Source organism: Erythrolamprus reginae, chromosome 2 (assembly GCF_031021105.1).
Source record: "Erythrolamprus reginae isolate rEryReg1 chromosome 2, rEryReg1.hap1, whole genome shotgun sequence".
Classification (NCBI taxonomy): Eukaryota; Metazoa; Chordata; class Lepidosauria; order Squamata; family Dipsadidae; genus Erythrolamprus; species Erythrolamprus reginae.
The window spans coordinates 32,130,299-32,152,783 of NC_091951.1; the positions used below are offsets into that span (position 1 = coordinate 32,130,299).

The following is a 22,485-nucleotide window of genomic DNA, read 5'->3' on the forward strand; positions in this document are numbered from 1 at the left end:
ACATAGGAAGAAAAATAGACATGTGATAATATAAATGAGGGTGAGAGTGGACTTAGAGGAGAGGATATATGAAAGGAAGAGAATATATAAGATAGGAGGAAGGAAAAAAAAGAATTGGACAGGGGACGAAAGGCACATATAGGAGAGATTATAGCACAGTGCACGGAAGGCATTCTAGTACGCTTATGTACGCCCCTTACTGACCTCTTAGGAAGCTGGAGAGGTCAACCATGGATAGTCTAAGGGTAACATGTTGGGGGTTAGGGAATGACACCACGGAGTCCGGTAATGAGTTCCATGCTTCGACAACCCGAGTACTAAAGTCGGATTTTTTACAGTCAAGTTTGGAGCGGTTAATATTAAGCTTGAATCTGTTGTGTGCTCTTGTGTTGTTGTGGTTGCAGCTGAAGTAGTCTTTGACAGGCAGGACATTGCAGCATATGATCTTGTGGGCAATACTTAGATCATGTTTAAGGCGTCGTACTTCTAAGCTTTCAAGACTCAGGATTGTAAGTCTAGTTTCGTAGGGAATTTTGTTAATGGTAGAGGAGTGAAGGGCTCTTCTGGTGAAGTATCTTTGGTTGGTTGGTTGGTTTCAACTCCTGAAAGGGTCCCTCCTTTCCAACCATCCAGGCCCCTTCCCTGCTACAATCCATTCCTTGTGGATCCCACTCCTCCACTCTGCTCCCTTTGCTCAAGCACCTCCACTTGCCCTGCTCTTGTCCTTCCAGCCGGCTGCTTCTGCATCTCCACAGGCCGATCCTGTGGTTGGGTGGCGTTTAGTCCTTCCTCTCCTTGCTCTCTCCTCTCCCCTGCTGCTTGCCTGTCTACCACTGCCTGTCTGTTCCTCTGTTGCCCCCCCTGCTTGTCTCCCTTCCCCCCCATCATTTCCCCCCTCCCTCATTTTTTCTTAGCCTTTCCTCACTTTCCCCTACCTTTCCCCACCCTCCTTTCTCCCCCTTTTCTCAACCTATCCCCATCCATTGATTCCCCCCCCCGCCACCTCATTCTGTGAGGTGCAGACCCCACTTCGCTTCTCTGCTCCCTCTTGCCATCTCTCTTTCCTTGCTCTCCTCCTTCCTACCAAAACCTCCTCCTTTCTGTTCCCTTCTCTCACGTCCCCCATGAATTTTTGCTCTATCTACCATGTTTCCCTGAAAATAAGACCATCTTATATTTTTCTGAACCCTGAAATAATTGCTTGGCAATATTGCCATGCACTCAAAAACCCGATTGGGATAATTATCAGGGTATGTCTCATTTTGCAGAAAACATGGAATCTCTCTCTCTCTCTCATCTATCTATCATCTATCTATCTATCTATCTATCTATCTATCTATCTATCTATCTATCTATCTATCTATCTACCTACCTACCTACCTACCTACCTATCATCTAGAGCAGTGTTTCCCAAACTTGGCAACTTGAAGATATTTGGACTTTAATTCCCAGAACATTACATTTCCAAAATAGGGGACCTATGTTGGGATAAATTTTGGTGAGTCTGGCGGGAGTGAAATGCCATTGATAATACATCTTATATAGATTTTCCTTGTAAGGAACCAATAGTGTTAATTTATAGTTTTCTTTCCAGAGTTTGTCCCAGTCGTCTCAATGTATCGAGTATCCAAAGTTTTTCATCCAGAAAGCATGTTAACTGTTCCTTCTATATTATCATATTGTATTAATTGTACATTACATCTGCCTCAGATTGCTTGACCCCTAGTGGCCAGCTGGAGAAATCTCCCTCCACTTCTCTTGGTCAAGGTTCAGGAGTGGCTTGCCATTGCCCGCTTCCTAGGGCTGAGTGAGAGTGACTGGTCCAAGGTTGCCCAGCAGGCTTTGTGCCGAAGGCAGGATTAGAACTCATGGCTTCTAGCTTGATTTCTTAACTACCACACTAGATTGGCTTCTTTTACAGCTACTCAATATAAGGCAGAGTGGCTTAAAGCAAGAAGGAAAAAGGATGTTATCTGGCATCTTGTCCAGTACTGTATTCATAATGAATTTAATTTTTACAATTCCATTAACAATTCTACTTGAATTTTGGCTTTACCAGGTGAAATATTTAGTTCATATAGCACTCACATCTCCTATGTTTATAACAGATGGTATGTTTTCTTTTTGTCTTCTGTGTGTCTTCGCTTTCTATGTACGTACAGTATTACACTGAATAATCACTGATTTGATTGATTTCACAAAACATAAAAGTAACAACGCCACTCTAAAGTAGAAATAAAATCTCATATTGGCAAAAATGAGATAGAAATACATTTATTGACACAAAATTGCAAAGGAATTAACTATAATCCATGAGACAATCCTAAAATTACAATCACTGGTTGCAACTAAATATTAAACAAACAAGCAAAGTACATTAATGGGCAGGAGAACTGTGATGGACATCTAAAGTCCATGATTTATGGGTTTGGCTGTAACATGAGCTACATTTAATACTGAGTTTTCGGAGAGGGGCGGCATATAAATCCAATAAATCTAATCTAATCTGATATTCATAAACATATGACATTACATCTTATCAAGCTTATATTATTATTATAATTATAATTAATATTATTATTATTTATTGGATTTCTATGCCGCCCCTCTCCGTAGACTCGGGGCGGCTAACAACAGTGGTAAAAGCAACATGCGACAATCCAATACTAAAACAGCTAAAAACCCTTATTATAAAAACCAATCATACATACAAACATACCATGCATAAATTGTAGCAGCCTAAGGGGAAAGAATATCTCAGTTCCCCCATGCCTGACGGCAGAGGTGGGTTTTAATGAGCTTACGAAAGGCAAGGAGGGTGGGGGCTATTCTAATCTCTGGGGGGAGTTGGTTCCAGAGGGCCAGGGCCGCCACAGAGAAGGCTCTTCCCCTGGGTCCCGCCAAACGACATTGTTTAGTTGACGGGACCCGGAGAAGGCCCACTCTGTGGGACCTAACTGGTCGCTGGGATTCGTGAAAGCAGAAGGCGGTCCCGGAGATAATCTGGCCCGGTGCACACCCCACCTTCTTAGATTGATTGACTGACCCATTCCTTAAATTTCCAAGGCTACACAACTCCAGGCAATTTGGTGTGGCACAGAATAGACAATAAAGGAAGCTGAAGTAGTAAAAAGCTAAGCAACTTCTATGTTAAAGGCTTTCAGAGATCCCTGCTTGACAAATGGGATTTTTCCAAAGTTTTGCTTATGGAGGTCCCATTTTTAGGGGAGGGTCATGCGGGAATCCTTGGCGAAATAGAAACAGGGCCAAAGGGTCTCTCCAACCAAAGAAGCGTCAGAGAATGTATGGAGCAGAGTGAATGTCCTGGCATCAAAAAAGCTCACTTGTCCCTCTTTGCAGTTAAGAGAGACCAGGATCCTCGTGGGCCTCTCAGTCAGGACCACATCAGAGCATTCTGATGGAGACCTGGCCATGTATTTCCCTTCCCATTCCCCAATCTGCCAGCAGCTGTTCGCCGGATAAACATTTGTTACAATCTCTGGCTTTTTGGCAACCCCTACAGCCCATCCTGTTCCATCCCCTACAATTACTTCCCAGAAGTGTCTCCCAGTTGAGAACATCTGGCAGCCAAGGACAAAAGGGTTATATTTATATCTTTGGGGGTACGGGTAAGAAGTAGACATTTTTCTACCTAGCAGAAATTTTAGGATGCTTTTTCGATCTCCGGAGATTTCAAGGCTGTTAGGATCGGCTGCACATGGATCCAGAGTTACATTCTCTGTAAGGGGGAAGGGAAGAAAGGATGGAGAAGAAGAGCTTCAGTTAGAGACCTTGCATGTGTCTTCCCCTCCAAGAGTTTAACCCTCTTGTGTGAAGGGAGTTCAGCTTCCAAACACCCCGTCCAGGACTGGAAGACTCATTGTTTTTTTAAAAACATCACCTAAGCTTTGTCTTGTTAAGAGTTCGCTAACTCTGGCAATTGTAAGACTTGTGGACTTCAACTCCCAGAATTACCTGATGGGGCTGCCAATATCCAGGGACCCTCTGTCCCTCTTTTTCCAAGCACTCAGGCTCTCCCTGTCTCAGTCCCAGCCTGTTTGTCATCCCTCTGACCAGTGTTCCCTCTATTTTTTTTTTGTGTGGGCGGAAATGTATAGTGTCTGAGCAGCAGTCACTTCAGGGCTGGGCGGCATATATATATATATATATATATATATATATATGCAGTAATACCTCATCTTACGAACTTAATTGGTTCTGGGATGAGGTTCGTAAGGTGAAAAGTTTGTAAGATGAAACAATGTTTCCCATAGGAATCAATGGAAAAGCCAATAATGCGTGCAAGCCCATTACGAGAATCCAAAATATTAAGGCTTTAAAAAAAAAGAGGTGGCCAGACAAAGCTGAGGCGAACAGAGTCGGGGGAGGGAGTCCCAATGAAGCAAGGTGAAAAGAACCTCTCTTGAGCTCCATGACTCCCTGCCTCCTGTTTTTGTCCCCCCCACCCGCTCATCTCCCCCACACCTTTCTCCTCCCTTGAGCTCCATGAACCTTTCCCTCCTGTTTTTGCCCACCTCACTCTCATCTCCCCCACACCTTTCTCCTCTCTTGAGCTCCATGAGTCTTTTCTTCCCGTTTTTGTCCACCCCACTCTCCTCATCTCCCCCACACCTTTCTCCTCCCTTGAGCTCCATGAGTCTTTTCTTCCCGTTTTTGTCCACCCCACTCTCATCTCCCCCACACCTTTCTCCTCCCTTGAGCTCCATGAGCCTTTCCCTCCTGTTTTTGCCCACCCCACTCTCCTCATCTCCCCCACACCTTTCTCCTCCCTTGAGCTCCATGAGTCTTTTCTTCCCGTTTTTGTCCACCCCACTCTCATCTCCCCCACACCTTTCTCCTCCCTTGAGCTCCATGAGCCTTTCCCTCCTGTTTTTGCCCACCCCACTCTCATCTCCCCCACACTTTTCTCCTCCCTTGAGCTCCATGAGTCTTTTCTTCCCGTTTTTGTCCACCCCACTCTCCTCATCTCCCCCACACCTTTCTCCTCTCTTGAGCTCCATGAGCCTTTCCCTCCCATTTTTGTCCACCTCACTCTCCTCATCTCCCCCACACCTTTCTCCACCTTGGAACAAACTTCCAGCAGATGTGGTAGATAAATCCACAGTAACTGAATTTAAACATGCCTGGGATAAACATATATCCATCCTAAGATAAAATACAGAAAATAGTATAAGGGCAGACTAGATAGACCATGAGGTCTTTTTCTGCCGTCAGACTTCTATGTTTCTATGTTTCTATGAGTCTTTTCTTCCCGTTTTTGTCCACCCCACTCTCCTCATCTCCCCCACACCTTTCTCCTCTCTTGAGCTCCATGAGTCTTTTCTTCCCGTTTTTCTCCACCCCACTCTCCTCATCTCCCCACCTTTCTCCTCCCTTGAGCTCCATGATTCTTTTCTTCCCATTTTTGTGCACCCCACTCTCCTCATCTCCCCCACACCTTTCTCCTCTCGAGCTCCATGAGCCTTTCCCTCCCGTTTTTGTCCACCCCACTCTCCTCATCTCCCCCACACCTTTCTCCTCTCTTGAGCTCCATGAGTCTTTTCTTCCCGTTTTTGTCCACCCCACTCTCCTCATCTCCCCACCTTTCTCCTCCCTTGAGCTCCATGATTCTTTTCTTCCCATTTTTGTGCACCCCACTCTCCTCATCTCCCCCACACCTTTCTCCTCTCGAGCTCCATGAGCCTTTCCCTCCCGTTTTTGTCCACCCCACTCTCCTCATCTCCCCCACACCTTTCTCCTCTCTTGAGCTCCATGAGTCTTTTCTTCCCGTTTTTGTCCACCCCACTCTCCTCATCTCCCCACCTTTCTCCTCTCTTGAGCTCCATGATTCTTTTCTTCCCATTTTTGTGCACCCCACTCTCCTCATCTCCCCCACACCTTTCTCCTCTCTTGAGCTCCATGAGCCTTTCCCTCCCGTTTTTGTCCACCCCTCTCTCCTCATCTCCCACACACCTTTCTCCTCTCTTGAGCTCCATGAGTCTTTTCTTCCCATTTTTGTCCACCCCACTCTCCTCATCTCCCCCACACCTTTCTCCTCTCTTGAGCTCCATGAGTCTTTTCTTCCCGTTTTTGTCCACCCCACTCTCCTCATCTCCCCCACACCTTTCTCCTCCCTTGAGCTCCATGAGTCTTTTCTTCCCATTTTTGTCCACCCCACTCTCATCTCCCCCACACCATTCTCCTCTCTTGAGCTCCATGAGCCATTCCCTCCCGTTTTTGTCCACCCCACTCTCCTCATCTCCCCCACACCTTTCTCCTCCCTTGAGCTCCATGAGTCTTTTCTTCCCATTTTTGTCCACCCCACTCTCCTCATCTCCCCCACACCTTTCTCCTCTCGAGCTCCATGAGCCTTTCCCTCCCGTTTTTGTCCACCCCACTCTCCTCATCTCCCCCACACCTTTCTCCTCTCTTGAGCTCCATGAGTCTTTTCTTCCCGTTTTTGTCCACCCCACTCTCATCTCCCCCACACCTTTCTCCTCTCGAGCTCCATGAGTCTTTTCTTCCCGTTTTTGTCCACCCCACTCTCCTCATCTCCCCCACACCTTTCTCCTCTCTTGAGCTCCATGAGTCTTTTCTTCCCATTTTTGTCCCCCCCACTCTCCTCATCTCCCCCCCACCTTTCTCCTCCCTTGAGCTCCATGAGTCTTTCTTCCCGTTTTTGTCCACCCCACTCTCATCTCCCCACCTTTCTCCTCCCTTGAGCTCCATGAGTCTTTTCTTACCATTTTTGTCCACCCCACTCTCATCTCCCCCACCCCTTTCTCCTCCCTTGAGCTCCATGAGCCTTTCCCTCCTGTTTTTGTCCACCCCACTCTCCTCATCTCCCCCACACCTTTCTCCTCTCTTGAGCTCCATGAGCCTTTCCCTCCCATTTTTGTCCACCCCACTCTCCTCATCTCCCCCACACCTTTCTCCTCTCTTGAGCTCCATGAGTCTTTTCTTCCCGTTTTTGTCCACCCCACTCTCCTCATCTCCCCCACACCTTTCTCCTCTCTTGAGCTCCATGAGTCTTTTCTTCCTGTTTTTGTCCACCCCACTTTCCTCATCTCCCCCACACCTTTCTCCTCCCTTGAGCTCCATGAGCCTTTCCCTCCCATTTTTGTCCACCCCACTTTCCTCATCTCCCCCACACCTTTCTCCTCTCGAGCTCCATGAGCCTTTCCCTCCCGTTTTTGTCCACCCCACTCTCCTCATCTCCCCACCTTTCTCCTCCCTTGAGCTCCATGATTCTTTTCTTCCCATTTTTGTGCACCCCACTCTCCTCATCTCCCCCACACCTTTCTCCTCTCTTGAGCTCCATGAGCCTTTCCCTCCCGTTTTTGTCCACCCCTCTCTCCTCATCTCCCACACACCTTTCTCCTCTCTTGAGCTCCATGAGTCTTTTCTTCCCATTTTTGTCCACCCCACTCTCCTCATCTCCCCCACACCTTTCTCCTCTCTTGAGCTCCATGAGTCTTTTCTTCCCGTTTTTGTCCACCCCACTCTCCTCATCTCCCCCACACCTTTCTCCTCCCTTGAGCTCCATGAGTCTTTTCTTCCCATTTTTGTCCACCCCACTCTCATCTCCCCCACACCATTCTCTTCTCTTGAGCTCCATGAGCCATTCCCTCCTGTTTTTGTCCACCCCACTCTCCTCATCTCCCCCACACCTTTCTCCTCCCTTGAGCTCCATGAGTCTTTTCTTCCCGTTTTTGTCCACCCCACTCTCCTCATCTCCCCCACACCTTTCTCCTCTCTTGAGCTCCATGAGTCTTTTCTTCCCATTTTTGTCCACCCCACTCTCCTCATCTCCCCCACACCTTTCTCCTCTCGAGCTCCATGAGCCTTTCCCTCCCGTTTTTGTCCACCCCACTCTCCTCATCTCCCCCACACCTTTCTCCTCTCTTGAGCTCCATGAGTCTTTTCTTCCCGTTTTTGTCCACCCCACTCTCATCTCCCCCACACCTTTCTCCTCTCGAGCTCCATGAGCCTTTCCCTCCCGTTTTTGTCCACCCCACTCTCCTCATCTCCCCCACACCTTTCTCCTCTCTTGAGCTCCATGAGTCTTTTCTTCCCATTTTTGTCCACCCCACTCTCCTCATCTCCCCCCCACCTTTCTCCTCCCTTGAGCTCCATGAGTCTTTCTTCCCGTTTTTGTCCACCCCACTCTCATCTCCCCACCTTTCTCCTCCCTTGAGCTCCATGAGTCTTTTCTTACCATTTTTGTCCACCCCACTCTCATCTCCCCCACCCCTTTCTCCTCCCTTGAGCTCCATGAGCCTTTCCCTCCTGTTTTTGTCCACCCCTCTCCTCATCTCCCCCACACCTTTCTCCTCTCTTGAGCTCCATGAGCCTTTCCCTCCCATTTTTGTCCACCCCACTCTCCTCATCTCCCCCACACCTTTCTCCTCTCTTGAGCTCCATGAGTCTTTTCTTCCCGTTTTTGTCCACCCCACTCTCCTCATCTCCCCCACACCTTTCTCATCTCTTGAGCTCCATGAGTCTTTTCTTCCCGTTTTTGTCCACCCCACTTTCCTCATCTCCCCCACACCTTTCTCCTCCCTTGAGCTCCATGAGCCTTTCCCTCCCATTTTTGTCCACCCCACTTTCCTCATCTCCCCCACACCTTTCTCCTCCCTTGAGCTCCATGAGCCTTTCCCTCCCGTTTTTGTCCACCCCACTCTCCTTATCTCCCCCACACCTTTCTCCTCTCTTGAGCTCCATGAGTCTTTTCTTCCCGTTTTTGTCCACCCCAATCTCCTCATCTCCCCCACACCTTTCTCCTCCCTTGAGCTCCATGAGTCTTTTCTTCCTGTTTTTGTCCCCCCTACTCTGCCCAGCAGAGCGCCCATTTTTGCAATCCTGGGATTCCCCTCCTGGGATTTCCCTACAGCATTGCAAAAATGCGGAAATCAGGAGGTGGGGTTTCCCATGGAGGGGAGCCCCAAGGGATCACAGGATCGTAAAAACCTGCGCTTGGCTTGCAACGAAAGTCCGGAGGCGGGGCATCTCAGTGGCGGTGGCAGGTTTGTAAGGTGAAAAAAGTTTGTAAGAAGAGGCAAAAAAATTCTGCACCCTGGGTTCGTATCTCTTGAGCTCCATGAGTCTTTTCTTCCCATTTTTGTCCACCCCACTCTCCTCATCTCCCCCACAACTTTCTCCTCCCTTGAGCTCCATGAGTCTTTTCTTCCCGTTTTTGTCCACCCCACTCTCCTCATCTCCCCCACACCTTTTTCCTCTCTTGAGCTCCATGTCTTTTCTTCCCGTTTTTGTCCACCCCACTCTCCTCATCTCCCCCACACCTTTCTCCTCTCTTGAGCTCCATGAGTCTTTTCTTCCCGTTTTTGTCCACCCCACTCTCCTCATCTCCCCCACACCTTTCTCCTCTCGAGCTCCATGAGCCTTTCCCTCCCGTTTTTGTCCACCCCGCTCTCCTCATCTCCCCCTCACCTTTCTCCTCTCTTGAGCTCCATGAGTCTTTTCTTCCCGATTTTGTCCACCCCACTCTCCTCATCTCCCCCACACCTTTCTCCTCTCGAGCTCCATGAGCCTTTCCCTCCCGTTTTTGTCCACCCCACTCTCCTCATCTCCCCCACACCTTTCTCCTCTCTTGAGCTCCATGAGTCTTTTCTTCCCATTTTTGTCCACCCCACTCTCCTCATCTCCCCCCCACCTTTCTCCTCCCTTGAGCTCCATGAGTCTTTCTTCCCGTTTTTGTCCACCCCACTCTCCTCATCTCCCCCACACCTTTCTCCTCCCTTGAGCTCCATGAGTCTTTTCTTACCATTTTTGTCCACCCCACTCTCCTCATCTCCCCCACACCTTTCTCCTCCCTTGAGCTCCATGAGCCTTTCCCTCCCGTTTTTGTCCACCCCACTCTCCTCATCTCCCCCACACCTTTCTCCTCTCGAGCTCCATGAGCCTTTCCCTCCCGTTTTTGTCCACCCCACTCTCCTCATCTCCCCCACACCTTTCTCCTCCCTTGAGCTCCATGAGCCTTTCCCTCCCGTTTTTGTCCACCCCACTTTCCTCATCTCCCCCACACTTTTCTCCTCTCTTGAGCTCCATGAGTCTTTTCTTCCCGTTTTTGTCCACCCCACTCTCCTCATCTCCCCCACACCTTTCTCCTCCCTTGAGCTCCATGAGTCTTTTCTTCCTGTTTTTGTCCCCCCTACTCTGCCCAGCAGAGCGCCCATTTTTGCAATCCTGGGATTCCTCTCCTGGGATTTCCCTACAGCATTGCAAAAATGCGGAAGTCAGGAGGTGGGGTTTCCCATGGAGGGGAGCCCCAAGGGATCACAGGATCATAAAAACCTGTGCTTGGCTTGCAACAAAAGTCCGGAGGCGGGGCATCTCAGTGGCGGTGGCAGGTTTGTAAGGTGAAAAAAGTTTGTAAGAGGCAAAAAAATTCTGCACCCTGGGTTCGTATCTCGAAAAGTTCGTATGATGAGGGGTTCGTATCAAGAGGTACCACTGTATGTATGTATGTATGTATGTATGTATGTATGTATGTATGTATGTATGTATGTATATATATTTGTTTTCGTAGATTTTCACGGGTACAGGTATGATGGTCTTGGTATATTCGGTTATCTTCCCATGTAGGATTTGGAAATTTCTGGCGACGTTTCGACGAGGTCTCACTCGTCATCTTCAGGCTGGTGTTTCTGTCCTTGTTCTATGGCGAACACTGCGAGACCTGAGCTGCCTTCCTTCTGTAAATACTGGTGGCTGGGTGTGGTTTGATGGCTCAGCAATTGCCTGGTGTAGAAACTTCCTGGTGAGTCAGTGAGGTAACATCTGGGGTCGTTGATGTAGCTGAGGTATGCTGATTAGTTAATGGTTGTAGATTAGGCGTGATATCCTGAGTAGTTGGAACTTGCATGCTACTTGATTGTTTTATAAAGTGTGTTCTGAGTCTGGTTTCTATGGCTGGTATATGTTTGAGGGCTGGTTTCCAGATGTCTGGTAAGCGGGAGGTATCATCCCGCTTGTTCATATTTTGGGGATGTTTTTCTATCTCGATGGCTTCCATGATTATTCTTTTGCTGTAGTGTTCTGTTTTAGAAATTAATTTGGTACTGTCAAAATCAATTTCATGTCCTGTAGTTTTGAAGTGTTGGAAAAGGGAGGAGGTTTTTTCTTTTTTCTTTAATGCATTCTTATGTTCTGCAACACGTGCATTTACTCTCCTGTTAGTTTGTCCAATATATGTGGCTGGGCAGATTTTACACGGTATTTGATAAACTCCCTGGTTTTCTAGTTGGATATTGTCTTTCGGGTTTCTTAGGATGTTGGCTATTTTTTTATCTGTACCAAAGGCTGTCTTGATGTTGTGTTTGTGGAGAATTTTACTGATTTTATCTGTGGTGCCTTTGATGTAAGGGAGGAGGGCGATGCCATTGTCCTGTTCTGTGTCTTGGTTCTTGGGGGGGTGTCTCTTTTTGGATTAAGTTGTTGATTGCTTCTCTTTGGAATCCATTGGAAATTAATACATTTGTGAGACTGTGTAATTCAGGTTCCAGGTGGTCTTTGTCGGCTAGGCGTTTCGTTCTGGAAATGAGGGTCTTGGCTACGGAATTGATCTGTGCAGGGTGGTGGTGGGATTTTGCGTTCAAGTAGCGGTTGGTGTGCCCTTTTCCTCCCTCTCTCTTTTTTCTATCTGTTTCTATCTGTTTCTCTCTTTTCCTCTCTTCCTCCCTCCCTCTCTTCCCCCCTCTCTCCCTCCCTCCTTCCCTCTCACTCTTTCCCTCTTTCTCTTCCTCCTTTCCTTTTTATTTCTCTCCTTCCATTTCCTTCATTTTCTCTTCTTTTCTCTCTTTTTTATCTCTTTCTTACTCTCTTCTTTTTTTTCCTGCCCTGCAACACCACTCACTCGCACAAATATGTTTTCGGGGCCAGAAGCGCGGGGGATTCCCGGGAAACTTTCCTTATTCCCTAGGACCTAGAGAAGGCGGCCGTTGGCAAGCACGGTAGGCTGGCGGCCGGGTCTGGGTGGCAGGCAGGGTGCAGCAAGCCGGCGGCCAGGCCTGGGTGGTGGGGAAGCTGCGATAGGCTGGCAGCCGGACCTGGGTGGCGGGTAGGCCTGGGCAAGCTGGCGGCCAGGTCTGGGCAGTAGCGGGTGGGCTGTGGCAAGCCGGCGACCGGGCCTGGGTGGTGGGGAAGCTACAATAGGCCGGCGGCCGGACCTGGGTGGCGAGCAGCCCACAGCAAGTTGCGCCTTCCAAGTTTTCTGGTAGCTGCAGCGCCCTAACTGGCTGGAGTCTACCTGGTGGCGGCAGCGTGTGAGCTTTGGGGTGCAGAGGGAGGGCAGCAGCAGTGGGAGAACGGTGGCAGCAGCGGCACCGGGCAGTAGCTGTGGGGCGGTGGCAGGGTGGTCAGCGGTCAGGCGGCACACCCTCCCTTACCTTTCCGCGGGGCCTTCTTCTTTGCGCCTTCCAAGTTTTCCGGTAGCTGCAGTGCCCCGCCCGGCTGAACCTTCCCTGGCAGCAGTAGAGTGTGAGCTTTGGGGCCTGGCGAGAGGGCGGCGGCAGCAGCGGCACTGGGCAACACGTCCAAACGCCGCCGCCGGTGCCTCTGACCTGGTGTTCTGGCTCGCAGCTGACCACCCTGCCACCGCCCAGCAGCTACTGCCCAGTGCCGCTGCTGCCGCCGCCCTCCCGCTGCCGCCACCCTCCCTCCGGGCCCCAAAGCTCACACGCTACCACCGCCAGGGAAGCTCCAGCCGGGCGAGGCGCTGCAGCTGCTGGAAAACTTGGAAGGCGCAAAGAAGAGGGCCCCGCAGAAAGGTGTAAGAGGCCCGGTCAGAAACCCCCCCCCCTCGAGGCTTAGAGGCCTAGCGGCGGGCCACACCACTAGGCCTCTTACCTGGCTGCAGCACCCAGTCGGCAGCACCCCCCCACCGAGGCTTAGAGGAGAGGCCAGATTTTCTTACCTTACCCGGTGGCAGCTAAACAACCGTTTGGCTCCCGGGGGAGTGGGGAGGAGAAAATCTGGGATTGAAGGGGCGGTGAAGAAAGCGGGCCTGCGATTCGCCCCTTTCTTTCCCGCCTTTCCTTAAGGAACTGTTGCTGTCCTATGTTGTAGAGCAGCAGCGGTTCTGATTTCAAATTCCAGCTCGGAGGTTGGAATTTGAAATTCCCAGGCCGACAAGTAGAAACCTCTGTGCTATAGCGCACTGCGCAGCTTACAGGGAACTATGCCTCTGACATCTGGCTTTCTCATTCCATTCACTTAGGTTGCCTTTGCCACCTGCCAGTCCAGCTGCACTCAGCTGCACACCCACAGGATCCATCAATTATTTGTCCTGCTCTTGGCTCCAAGGCTCACCGGTTCATCTTTTGTCTCCACTGGTCAAATCCCCCAGTCTCTAGTCTCACATGTGGCCACTACTCTGCTGATTACCCTTCAGATCTGCCATGCTGGATGTCTTCGGAGAGGGGTGGCATACAAATCTAATAAATTATTATTATTATTATTATTATTATTATTATTATTATTATTATTTATTTTATTTTTTTTCAGGGAAGTGAAGTCCATACGTCTTACAGTGGCCAAGGTTGAAGACTTGTGGCCAAGTCCTTCAAATCCTTCATAGTGCTCCACCTCTTCTAACCTCCCTTCACAATTCTCTTCAGCTTCCATCTTGCAGATGAGATTAATGGGATTGGGAATGAAGAGTTGTTGGCTTTACCTTCACTAATTTGATGAGACAGCCAAGGTTGAACAGGGACTCTGCCTGGAGCATTAATTCAGAAGATCAGGCAGGGAAGAGGCAGCCATGTTTCAATTTTGAACTGGCAGAGTCAGAAGGATCCCCCAGAGATAACTTGGGACACAGGATGGGATGGGTGGAAGCTCCGCCCTTTTCTCTATGAGCTTCAGGGTATCACAGGCATGGAGAAAAGGGGAGGGTCTTGCACAGGAAACCTCTGCATTCATCAGTTTGATGGCCCACAAGGGGGAAGCAACCTGATGCTCCAACTTTGCTATGTGCTTTGACCCAAAGGACCTAATTTCTCTGCTCCCAAAGGCCTCATGTCTCACCAACTTATAATCAGGCAGTAAAATCAACAGGATGTTATTAGTTTGGTACAAATTCAATATTCCTTTCAGTCCCAGGCCATATTTTCCCATTTCTCCAGATCTTTCATTCTACACCAAGATTGATTTCAATTTTCTAGATCATATACAGAACAGAGCAGAATGGAGTAAAGCGGAGTGGTGTGGAGCAATGTTCCCTCTAATTTTTTTTCGGTGTGGGCGGAAAAGTATAGTGTCTGAGCGACAGTCCCTTTGGGACTGGGCGGGATAGAAGTATAAATAAATAAGTAAGTAAGTAAGTAAGTAAGTAAGTAAGTAAGTAAGTAAGTAAAGAAAGAAAGAAAGAAAGAAAGAAAGAAAGAAAGAAATTCCCTTCTATTTTTATTAAAAGAAATTAATAATAAAACAAAACCAAAATCTATTACTATTATTATCTTCTTTTTCCATCCCTGTCTCCTCCCCCCTTGTGTGTGTGTGTGTGTGTGTGTGTGAACTCTTGAACCATTTCCAATTAGAGGTGAGCTATTGGAAATGGTTCAAGAGTTCACACACACACACACAAACACAAATGGCTGGGGGGGGGTTTCTCTGTTATTATTTGGGTGCTTTTTACCATATGCTTTAAATCAAGAGTCATTTCTCTCTCTTTCTCTCTCCCCCTCTTGCTCTCTCTCTCTTTCTCTCTCGTTTTCTTTCTCTCTCTCTATTGCTTTATTTCACTCTCTCTTTCTTTCTCTCTCTTGCTTTCTTTCTCTTCTCTCTCTTGCTATCTCTTTCCCCCCCTTTCATCTCTCTCTTTCTCTCTTGTTTTCTTTCTCTCTCTCTCTATTGCTTTCTTTCTCTTCTCTCTATTGCTATCTCTCCCCCCCCCCTTTCTCTCTTTCTCTCAGCAGCGGCATTGGGCAGTAGCCGTGGGGCGGTGGCAGGGTGATCAGCTGTGAGGCGGAGCTCCGGAACGCAGGCACCAACAGTGAGGGGGCTGCGAGAGCGCTTTCTCCGAGCACTTCAGGAACTCCTGCCCTGCCTCTACTGCAGCCCCATTGCTGGAAGTCTGGGACGAAATTTTTGCAGCAGTAATCAAATGTATAATTAATCTCTATTTCAGTTATTTCCTTTATCCATTTTCATATTTTTTTCCAAAATTGTCTAGCTTTCCCACAGGTCCACCACATATGGAAATATGTGCCTAACTCGTCTTTACACTTCCAGCAATTTGGAGATATTCCTTGATAAATTTTTGCCAGTTTAACTGGTGTGAGATACCAATGATAAAAAGTTTTGTAAAGGTTTTCTTTGTATGCAGAAAAGATGGTAAGTTTCAAATTGCAATTCCAAAGGTTTTCCCATTTGTCTAGCTCAATCATATGGCCTACATTTTGGGCCCATTTAATCACAACCTCTTTGACTCTCTCTTCCTACATTTCATTTTTAAGAAGGCATTTATGAAATTTTGAAATTTCTTTTCCCTCTGGGCCAGTGAAAACTTTATCAATTTCTTGTTTGTTTGGTTGGAAGCCAAATTTTCCCAAGTCAAATTTGTATTTGTTTTGTAGCTGAAAATAGGACCGCCAGTCAATAATTACACCCTCTTCCTCAAGCTTTGTTCTTGATTTCAGTTCATTCTGTTCTGATAATAATTCTTTATATGTAAAAGTATTATTTGCCTGGGTCGAGTTTGGATGCATTATTGCTTCTAAGGGTGAAAGCCATTTTATATTCTGAAAGTAGAATTTTTTCTTAATTTCCAACCAGTTATGCCTTTAATAAAATTTGTTATGCTCAAAACTGGAAAAAGGAGTCTACACCTACTAACACATACATTATAAACAAAATAATGGAATTGGCTGAAATGAACAGGTTGACTATGCATGTTAAAGATAGAGAAGACACAGTCTTCTATAAAGTTTGGGATAAATGGTATAGGTGGCTGCGCAAAAGGAAAAAAAACTGGAATTAACCAGTTTTTTGCTTACATTGCAATGGGGAAATACTTGAAGATAAAAATCAAAACCTTTTTTCCTTAACCCAGACATGCTATAATGTACATAAACCAAAATTGCCCATGACTAGATTTTCAAGACCCATCCAATGACCTATTATTGGTTTGTTTTACCATCGTTCTGGAATTGAAAAGTATAGATTGTATACTTTGTTATCCTTTTTAGCTCTTAAGAAATATAGAGTTAAGTTTTAGGAGAGCATGAGAAACACCGATATGGAAAACCGCAAACTGAATATTATATTGTTTATTCATAAAATATAATAAGGAAAGAAAAGAGAGAACAAGATATCTCTGTAATGTTTTTTCTCTTTCTTCTCTTTTTTTTTGGTTATTCTTTTTATTTGATGTTTCTGTATTTGTTCCTTCCTTTTGTATTGAGCATTCTGCAATATTCTTTTTTAAAAAAGAAAATAAATAGAAAGAGAGCATGGCTAAGACTCGCATAAACAAAGACTCGCATAAACAAAGTAAACCGAAGAAACAAAGCTTCTAATAAAGGAATAGGAAGGAGTGAGTCACAGGGGACTGTCAGTAGTAGCTGCTATTATTTCCCCATCCTAACCGGGACTGCTCTGAAGCCCTAATTCCCCCCTGGCACCTGAAAGAATGTGAAAAAGAAAGTGGGAAAGGACAGCCTCGACTCTGCAAACACCTAGACTGTGTTAGGAAGAAGCAAAATAATCTTATGTCAAAGTAAATCAAGGCTAATTGACTGAAGTGGCAAATGTACACTAATAAAAGTTTATTACTTAAGAGTTATTCTGAATGCAACAATCAATTCACGGATTCTCCACCATTACTGTAAAATACAAAGCTCCATCCCACATGTTTATTCACAGATCTATAAGCATCACAAAGGGGTAGCCAGGCTTTCAAAGCATCCTCAAGCAGTAAACATCCATTTCCGCTCCTCAGCTCTATAAATTCCATTGCCCCCCCTCCACTCACCATACCATAAAACAATAAAACTACAAACAACAGTGCTATAATCCCAGAGAACAGTCATGCCGGGGAAGAAGAAACAACATCTAAAGCTTCATTTACAAGAGACAAGCAAAATTCTCTGCTTTATAAGCAAAGACAATATAAATGATTTTGATAAATACATCAAATGTCAAGCCTGCAAAAATTCTACACACCACTCTTGCCTGAAAATAACTGATTTTATTGCCACCTTTCTCCATGGATACTCCTCATTCTTCTACCTCTGTTCTACCTGTACCCCTAAATTAGAGATCCTCAATGGCCTTTCTGAAGATATCAATACATTGAAAGCAACCTCCAAAATGCATCAACCATTCATTGAAAACATTGAACCACGCCTAATATCCATGGAAAACATAGAACCACGTGTACTATCCATGGAAAAAAATATCCAGGCACTATTAAACACTAAACCTCCAAACCCAATCTCGTCTACCACTCCATCTCCACCTGTCTACACCTCAACAAGTCTACCTCAACCGCCACCCATAATACAAAGACAGACCAATTCGTCTCCAGACAACCCTACTCTTGTCAAAGATGCAATGGAGAACAAAAATGCCGAAATGCCATCCTCTTTGGCCTTGAAGAAAATGACGAACCTGATATAACAAAAATACAGAACATTATCCGTCAACAACAATCAATCTCTCAGACAATCACCCCAGAAGATATATTAGAAGTTTCCAAAAATGGACCAGAGCACAAGTTCAGTGATGGCACAGTGGCACCACGATTCTGCAGAGTTGTCTGCAAAAATGAACCTGCAAAACAGCTTTTTATCAAGACCATTAACCACATATCCAGAAACAACACCAATTTCAACAAACTCAGATCCAGACCAGACCTTTCGCTACTTCAACGCATCCGCTCCCGTGAATTAATTCCCGTGAATTAAGGGCGGAACTTGACCTGGGTGAAACTAACTTATACATCACCTTTTGCACAATATGCATCAAATCCAGGACCCACAATCGTTCCTACATCTTCCAGCCTAACATCTCTCATCAACCACCCTACTTCTCCCAACCATCTCACAACAACAAATCGACACCTACCAACCAGAACCACAACATCAAAAACAAAATGTCATCCCTAACACCACAAACAAAGATTAGGAAAGTGCGTCCCTTACTACCTCTACCCAATCCAAAACCTACTCCCAACCCAAAACCAATCTCAAATGCAAATTATTAAATCCTAGAAGTACAGTGGAACCCCGTCTTACGAACTTAATTGGTTCTGGGACAAGGTTCGTAAGGTGAAAAGTTCGTAAGATGAAACAATGTTTCCCATAGGAATCAATGAAAAAGCGAATAATGCGTGCAAGTCCAAAACTCGCCCCTTTTGCCTTATGACAACCGGCATTCTGATCCTTGTTTGGGGACAGGGGGAGGAGGGAAGGGGGACACAGCAGAGGCTGCGTATGGAGCTTTGTGGGTGATTAACACACGTGGGAAGCTGCCTCGCAGCTTGTCAGCCGGCAGGGCTTACACCCTCCTTGAAAGTGTTTTCGGAGGTGGCAGCAAAGGGGAATCCGGAGCTTCGGCTTCAGACAAGGCTCCCTGGCTCTCACTCTGCTGTGTGTGTATGGGTCCCTGAATGCCGGTAGAGAACAGGGGGAGGCTCTTTTCCTTCCCCTTTGCTCAGGGGGACCAAGCCTCTGAGCTCCGGTCCTCAGCGAAGCGCAGGCAATGGAGACGCGGTGTAGAGAGAGGTCAATCTGTCAACTAAAGAAGAGGAAAACTAGAGCGCTGGGGGCTCTGAGGATGGCAGGGGGGCACATTTCTTCCATCAGGTTTGGGGCTGCGTGGTTGTTTGGTGCCTGAAAACTTCACGAGGAAGTTGAGATACGGGCACTCACAGTCTCCTAATCCCCCCGTTTCTTTAAGGCTGCCCCCTTCTCTGGCAAGGGAGGGCAAGGGGTGGCTGGCTCTCCTACCCTCCTCTCATCTCTGCTACAATACATTTTCCCTGCAGTTGATCCAAGCGCTGGCAGGGAAGGAACAAATTTCAGGCGTCCTGGAAACCTAACAAAAAGGGGCTGGTAGAATAATCATTAGGAGTGGGTTGTCCTGTACAGGCTCTCACAGCCTCCTCATTTACACCCTCCCCCGTTTCTTTAAGCCTCCCCCTCTCTCGCAAGGGAGGGCAAGGGGTGGCCGGCTCTCCTACTCTCTCGGCTCTGCTACGTACATTTTCTCTGCAGTTGATCCAAGCGCTGGCAGGGAAGGAACGAACTGAAATGCGAGTCAGGAGTCCTGGAAACGTAACAATAAGGGGGCTGGTGGAATAATCATTGGGAATGGGGTGTCCTGGAAGTTGGGATGCAGGCTCTCCCAGCCTCCTCATCTCCCCCCCCCCCCCCCGTTTCTTTAAGGCTTCCCCTCTCGTGTGCAAGGGAAAGCAAGGGGTGGGAAATGCGAGTCAGGAGTCCTGGAAACGTAACAAAAAGGGGGCTGGTGGAATAATCATTGGGAATGGGGTGTCCTGCAAGTTGGGATACAGGCTCTCCCAGCCTCCTCATTCCCCCCCCCCCCCCCCGTTTCTTTAAGGCTTCCCCTCTCGTGTGCAAGGGAAAGCAAGGGGTGGGAAATGCGAGTCAGGAGTCCTGGAAACGTAACAAAAAGGGGGCTGGTGGAATAATCATTGGGAATGGGGTGTCCTGCAAGTTGGGATGCAGGCTCTCCCAGCCTCCTCATCCCCCCCCCCGTTTCTTTAAGGCTTCCCCTCTCGTCTGCAAGGGAAAGCAAGGGGTGGGAAATGCGAGTCAGGAGTCCTGGAAACGTAACAATAAGGGGGCTGGTGGAATAATCATTGGGAATGGGGTGTCCTGCAAGTTGGGATGCAGGCTCTCCCAGCCTCCTCACCCCCCCCCCCGTTTCTTTAAGGCTTCCCCTCTCGTCTGCAAGGGAAAGCAAGGGGTGGGAAATGCGAGTCAGGAGTCCTGGAAACGTAACAAAAAGGGGGCTGGTGGAATAATCATTGGGAATGGGGTGTCCTGGAAGTTGGGATGCAGGCTCTCCCAGCCTCCTCATTCCCCCCCCCCCCCCGTTTCTTTAAGGCTTCTCATCTCGTGTGCAAGGGAAAGCAAGGGGTGGGAAATGCGAGTCAGGAGTCCTGGAAACGTAACAAAAAGGGGGCTGGTGGAATAATCATTGGGAATGGGGTGTCCTGGAAGTTGGGATACAGGCTCTCCCAGCCTCCTCATTCCCCCCCTCCCTCGTTTCTTTAAGGAGTCTACGGAGAGGGGCGGCATACAAATCTAATAAAGAAAACTTAAAGAAACGGGGGGGGGATGAGGAGGCTGGGAGAGCCTGTATCCCAACTTCCAGGACACCCCATTCCCAATGATTATTCCACCAGCCCCCTTATTGTTACGTTTCCAGGACTCCTGACTCGCATTTCCCACCCCTTGCTTTCCCTTGCACACGAGAGGGGAAGCCTTAAAGAAACGGGGGGGGGGGGATGAGGAGGCTGGGGGAGCCTGTATCCCAACTTCCAGAACACCCCATTCCCAATGATTATTCCACCAGCCCCCTTATTGTTACGTTTCACTCGCATTTCCCACCCCTTGCTTTCCCTTGCACACGAGAGGGGAAGCCTTAAAGAAATGGGGGGGGGGGAGGAGAATGAGGAGGCTGGGAGAGCCTGTATCCCAACTTCCAGGACACCCCATTCCCAATGATTATTCCACCAGCCCCCTTATTGTTACGTTTCCAGGACTCCTGACTCGCATTTCCCACCCCTTGCTTTCCCTTGCACACGAGAGGGGAAGCCTTAAAGAAACGGGGGGGGGGGGGGGGAGAATGAGGAGGCTGGGAGAGCCTGCATCCGAACTTCCAGGACACCCCATTCCCAATGATTATTCCACCAGCCCCCTTATTGTTACGTTTCCAGGACTCCTGACTCGCATTTCAGTTCGTTCCTTCCCTTGCAGTGCTTGGATCAACTGCAGGGAAAATGTACGTAGCAGAGCCGAGTTAAAGACATGGCTTTCCAGGAGCCTCCCGAAGCCCAACGCCAAACCCGAACTTCTGCTTTCGGCGTTCGGAGGCTCCTGGGAAGCCGCCCGGCTGTTTTAAAATGTGACCGCCGGGCTGGGGGGCTTCCAAGAACCCCCCCAAACCCCGAACTTTTGCCGAACTTCCGGGTTCGGGGTTGGGGGGGTGCTGGGAAGCCCCCCAGCCCGGCAGTCACCTTTTAAAACAGCCGGGCGGCTTCCCAGGAGCCTCCGAATGCCGAACCCGGAAGTTCGGGTTTGGCGTTCGTAACTCGAAAAAAGTTCGTAAGAAGAGGCAATTTTTTTCTGAACCCCGGGTTCGTATCACGAGTTGTTCGTAAGACGAGGGGTTCGTATCTTGAGGTACCACTGTATAGTCAATAGGATGTCAGAATTCCTCCTCCTCCTTGACTCCTCAGTCTTTGATATTATCTTTGTCTGTGAAATATGGCTTAATGCATCCTACCCAGACTCCATTATTACAACATGGAACTATCTTGTCTCTCGTTATGACCACAAATCCCTCAGAGGAGGCGGGGTAGCTATATTTTACAAAAAATCTCTAAATCTAAAAAACATCAAAATTGGCAGGATCTATTACTCCCTGAAACTATTGTCTTTGATCTATCCCTAAATACCACAATTTAATTCTTACTCTGCTACAGAGCTCCTGACTATGACATCACACATGCAAACAAATTATCAGCTCTACTAACGTGGGCTACCCACTGCCCACACCCTATCATCTTCTTTAGTGACCTCAACCTACCACACACTAACTGGACATTAAATGAATGTAGCACGGAACCTATCCATTCTACTATATATAACACAGTCACCAGTCTGGGGCTTGACCAACTAGTAACTAACAATACTAGATTAGATAACTTTCTGGATCTCATCTTCTGCAACAGTAAAAGTACAATATATGGCTTACAAATAAAATAACCTTTTTCCAACAGTGACCACAGCATGATAAACTTCAGTCTCAACCTAAGCCACACTAAGATCCACCCAAATAATGTGACTCCGAAATTGAACTTCAAAAAAGCGAACTACAAACTCATTGATGCCCATCTTTCAACATTAAACTATCAAAACCTATTCTCTAACTGCAACTGAACAGCACGTAGAGTGCTGTACTGCAGGCCACTGAAGCTGACTGCAGATCTGAAGGTCAGTGGTTCAAATCTCATCACCGTCTCAAGGTTGACTCAGCCTTCCATCCTTCCGAGGTGGGTAAAATGAGGACCCGGATTGTGGGGGCAATATGCTGACTGTTAAAAAGTGCTATTGCTAACATGTTATAAGCCGCCCCGAATACCACGATGATTCATCCAAAGCTAACATTCTCAATTAATTCTTTGGCTCTGTCTTTGTCAACAGCAACGGCTCATCCCCTGAATTCATCACTCGCACCTCAAACTCTCTCAATGACCTAACCCAAATAGAC

At 47.6% G+C, this 22,485-nt stretch overlaps 1 protein-coding gene across 1 annotated transcript in view; it reads right to left on the reverse strand.

Annotated features, from left to right (window-relative positions):
• Positions 1-3,221: 3,221 nt before the first annotated feature.
• The window catches only part of LOC139159308 (E3 ubiquitin-protein ligase TRIM39-like), a 33,493-nt gene continuing 14,229 nt past the window's right edge, over positions 3,222-22,485 (reverse strand). Inside the window, exon 7 of the mRNA XM_070736631.1 lies at positions 3,222-3,739. Coding sequence (XP_070592732.1) covers positions 3,222-3,739 — 518 coding nt within the window. The remainder of the gene's footprint in view (positions 3,740-22,485) is intronic.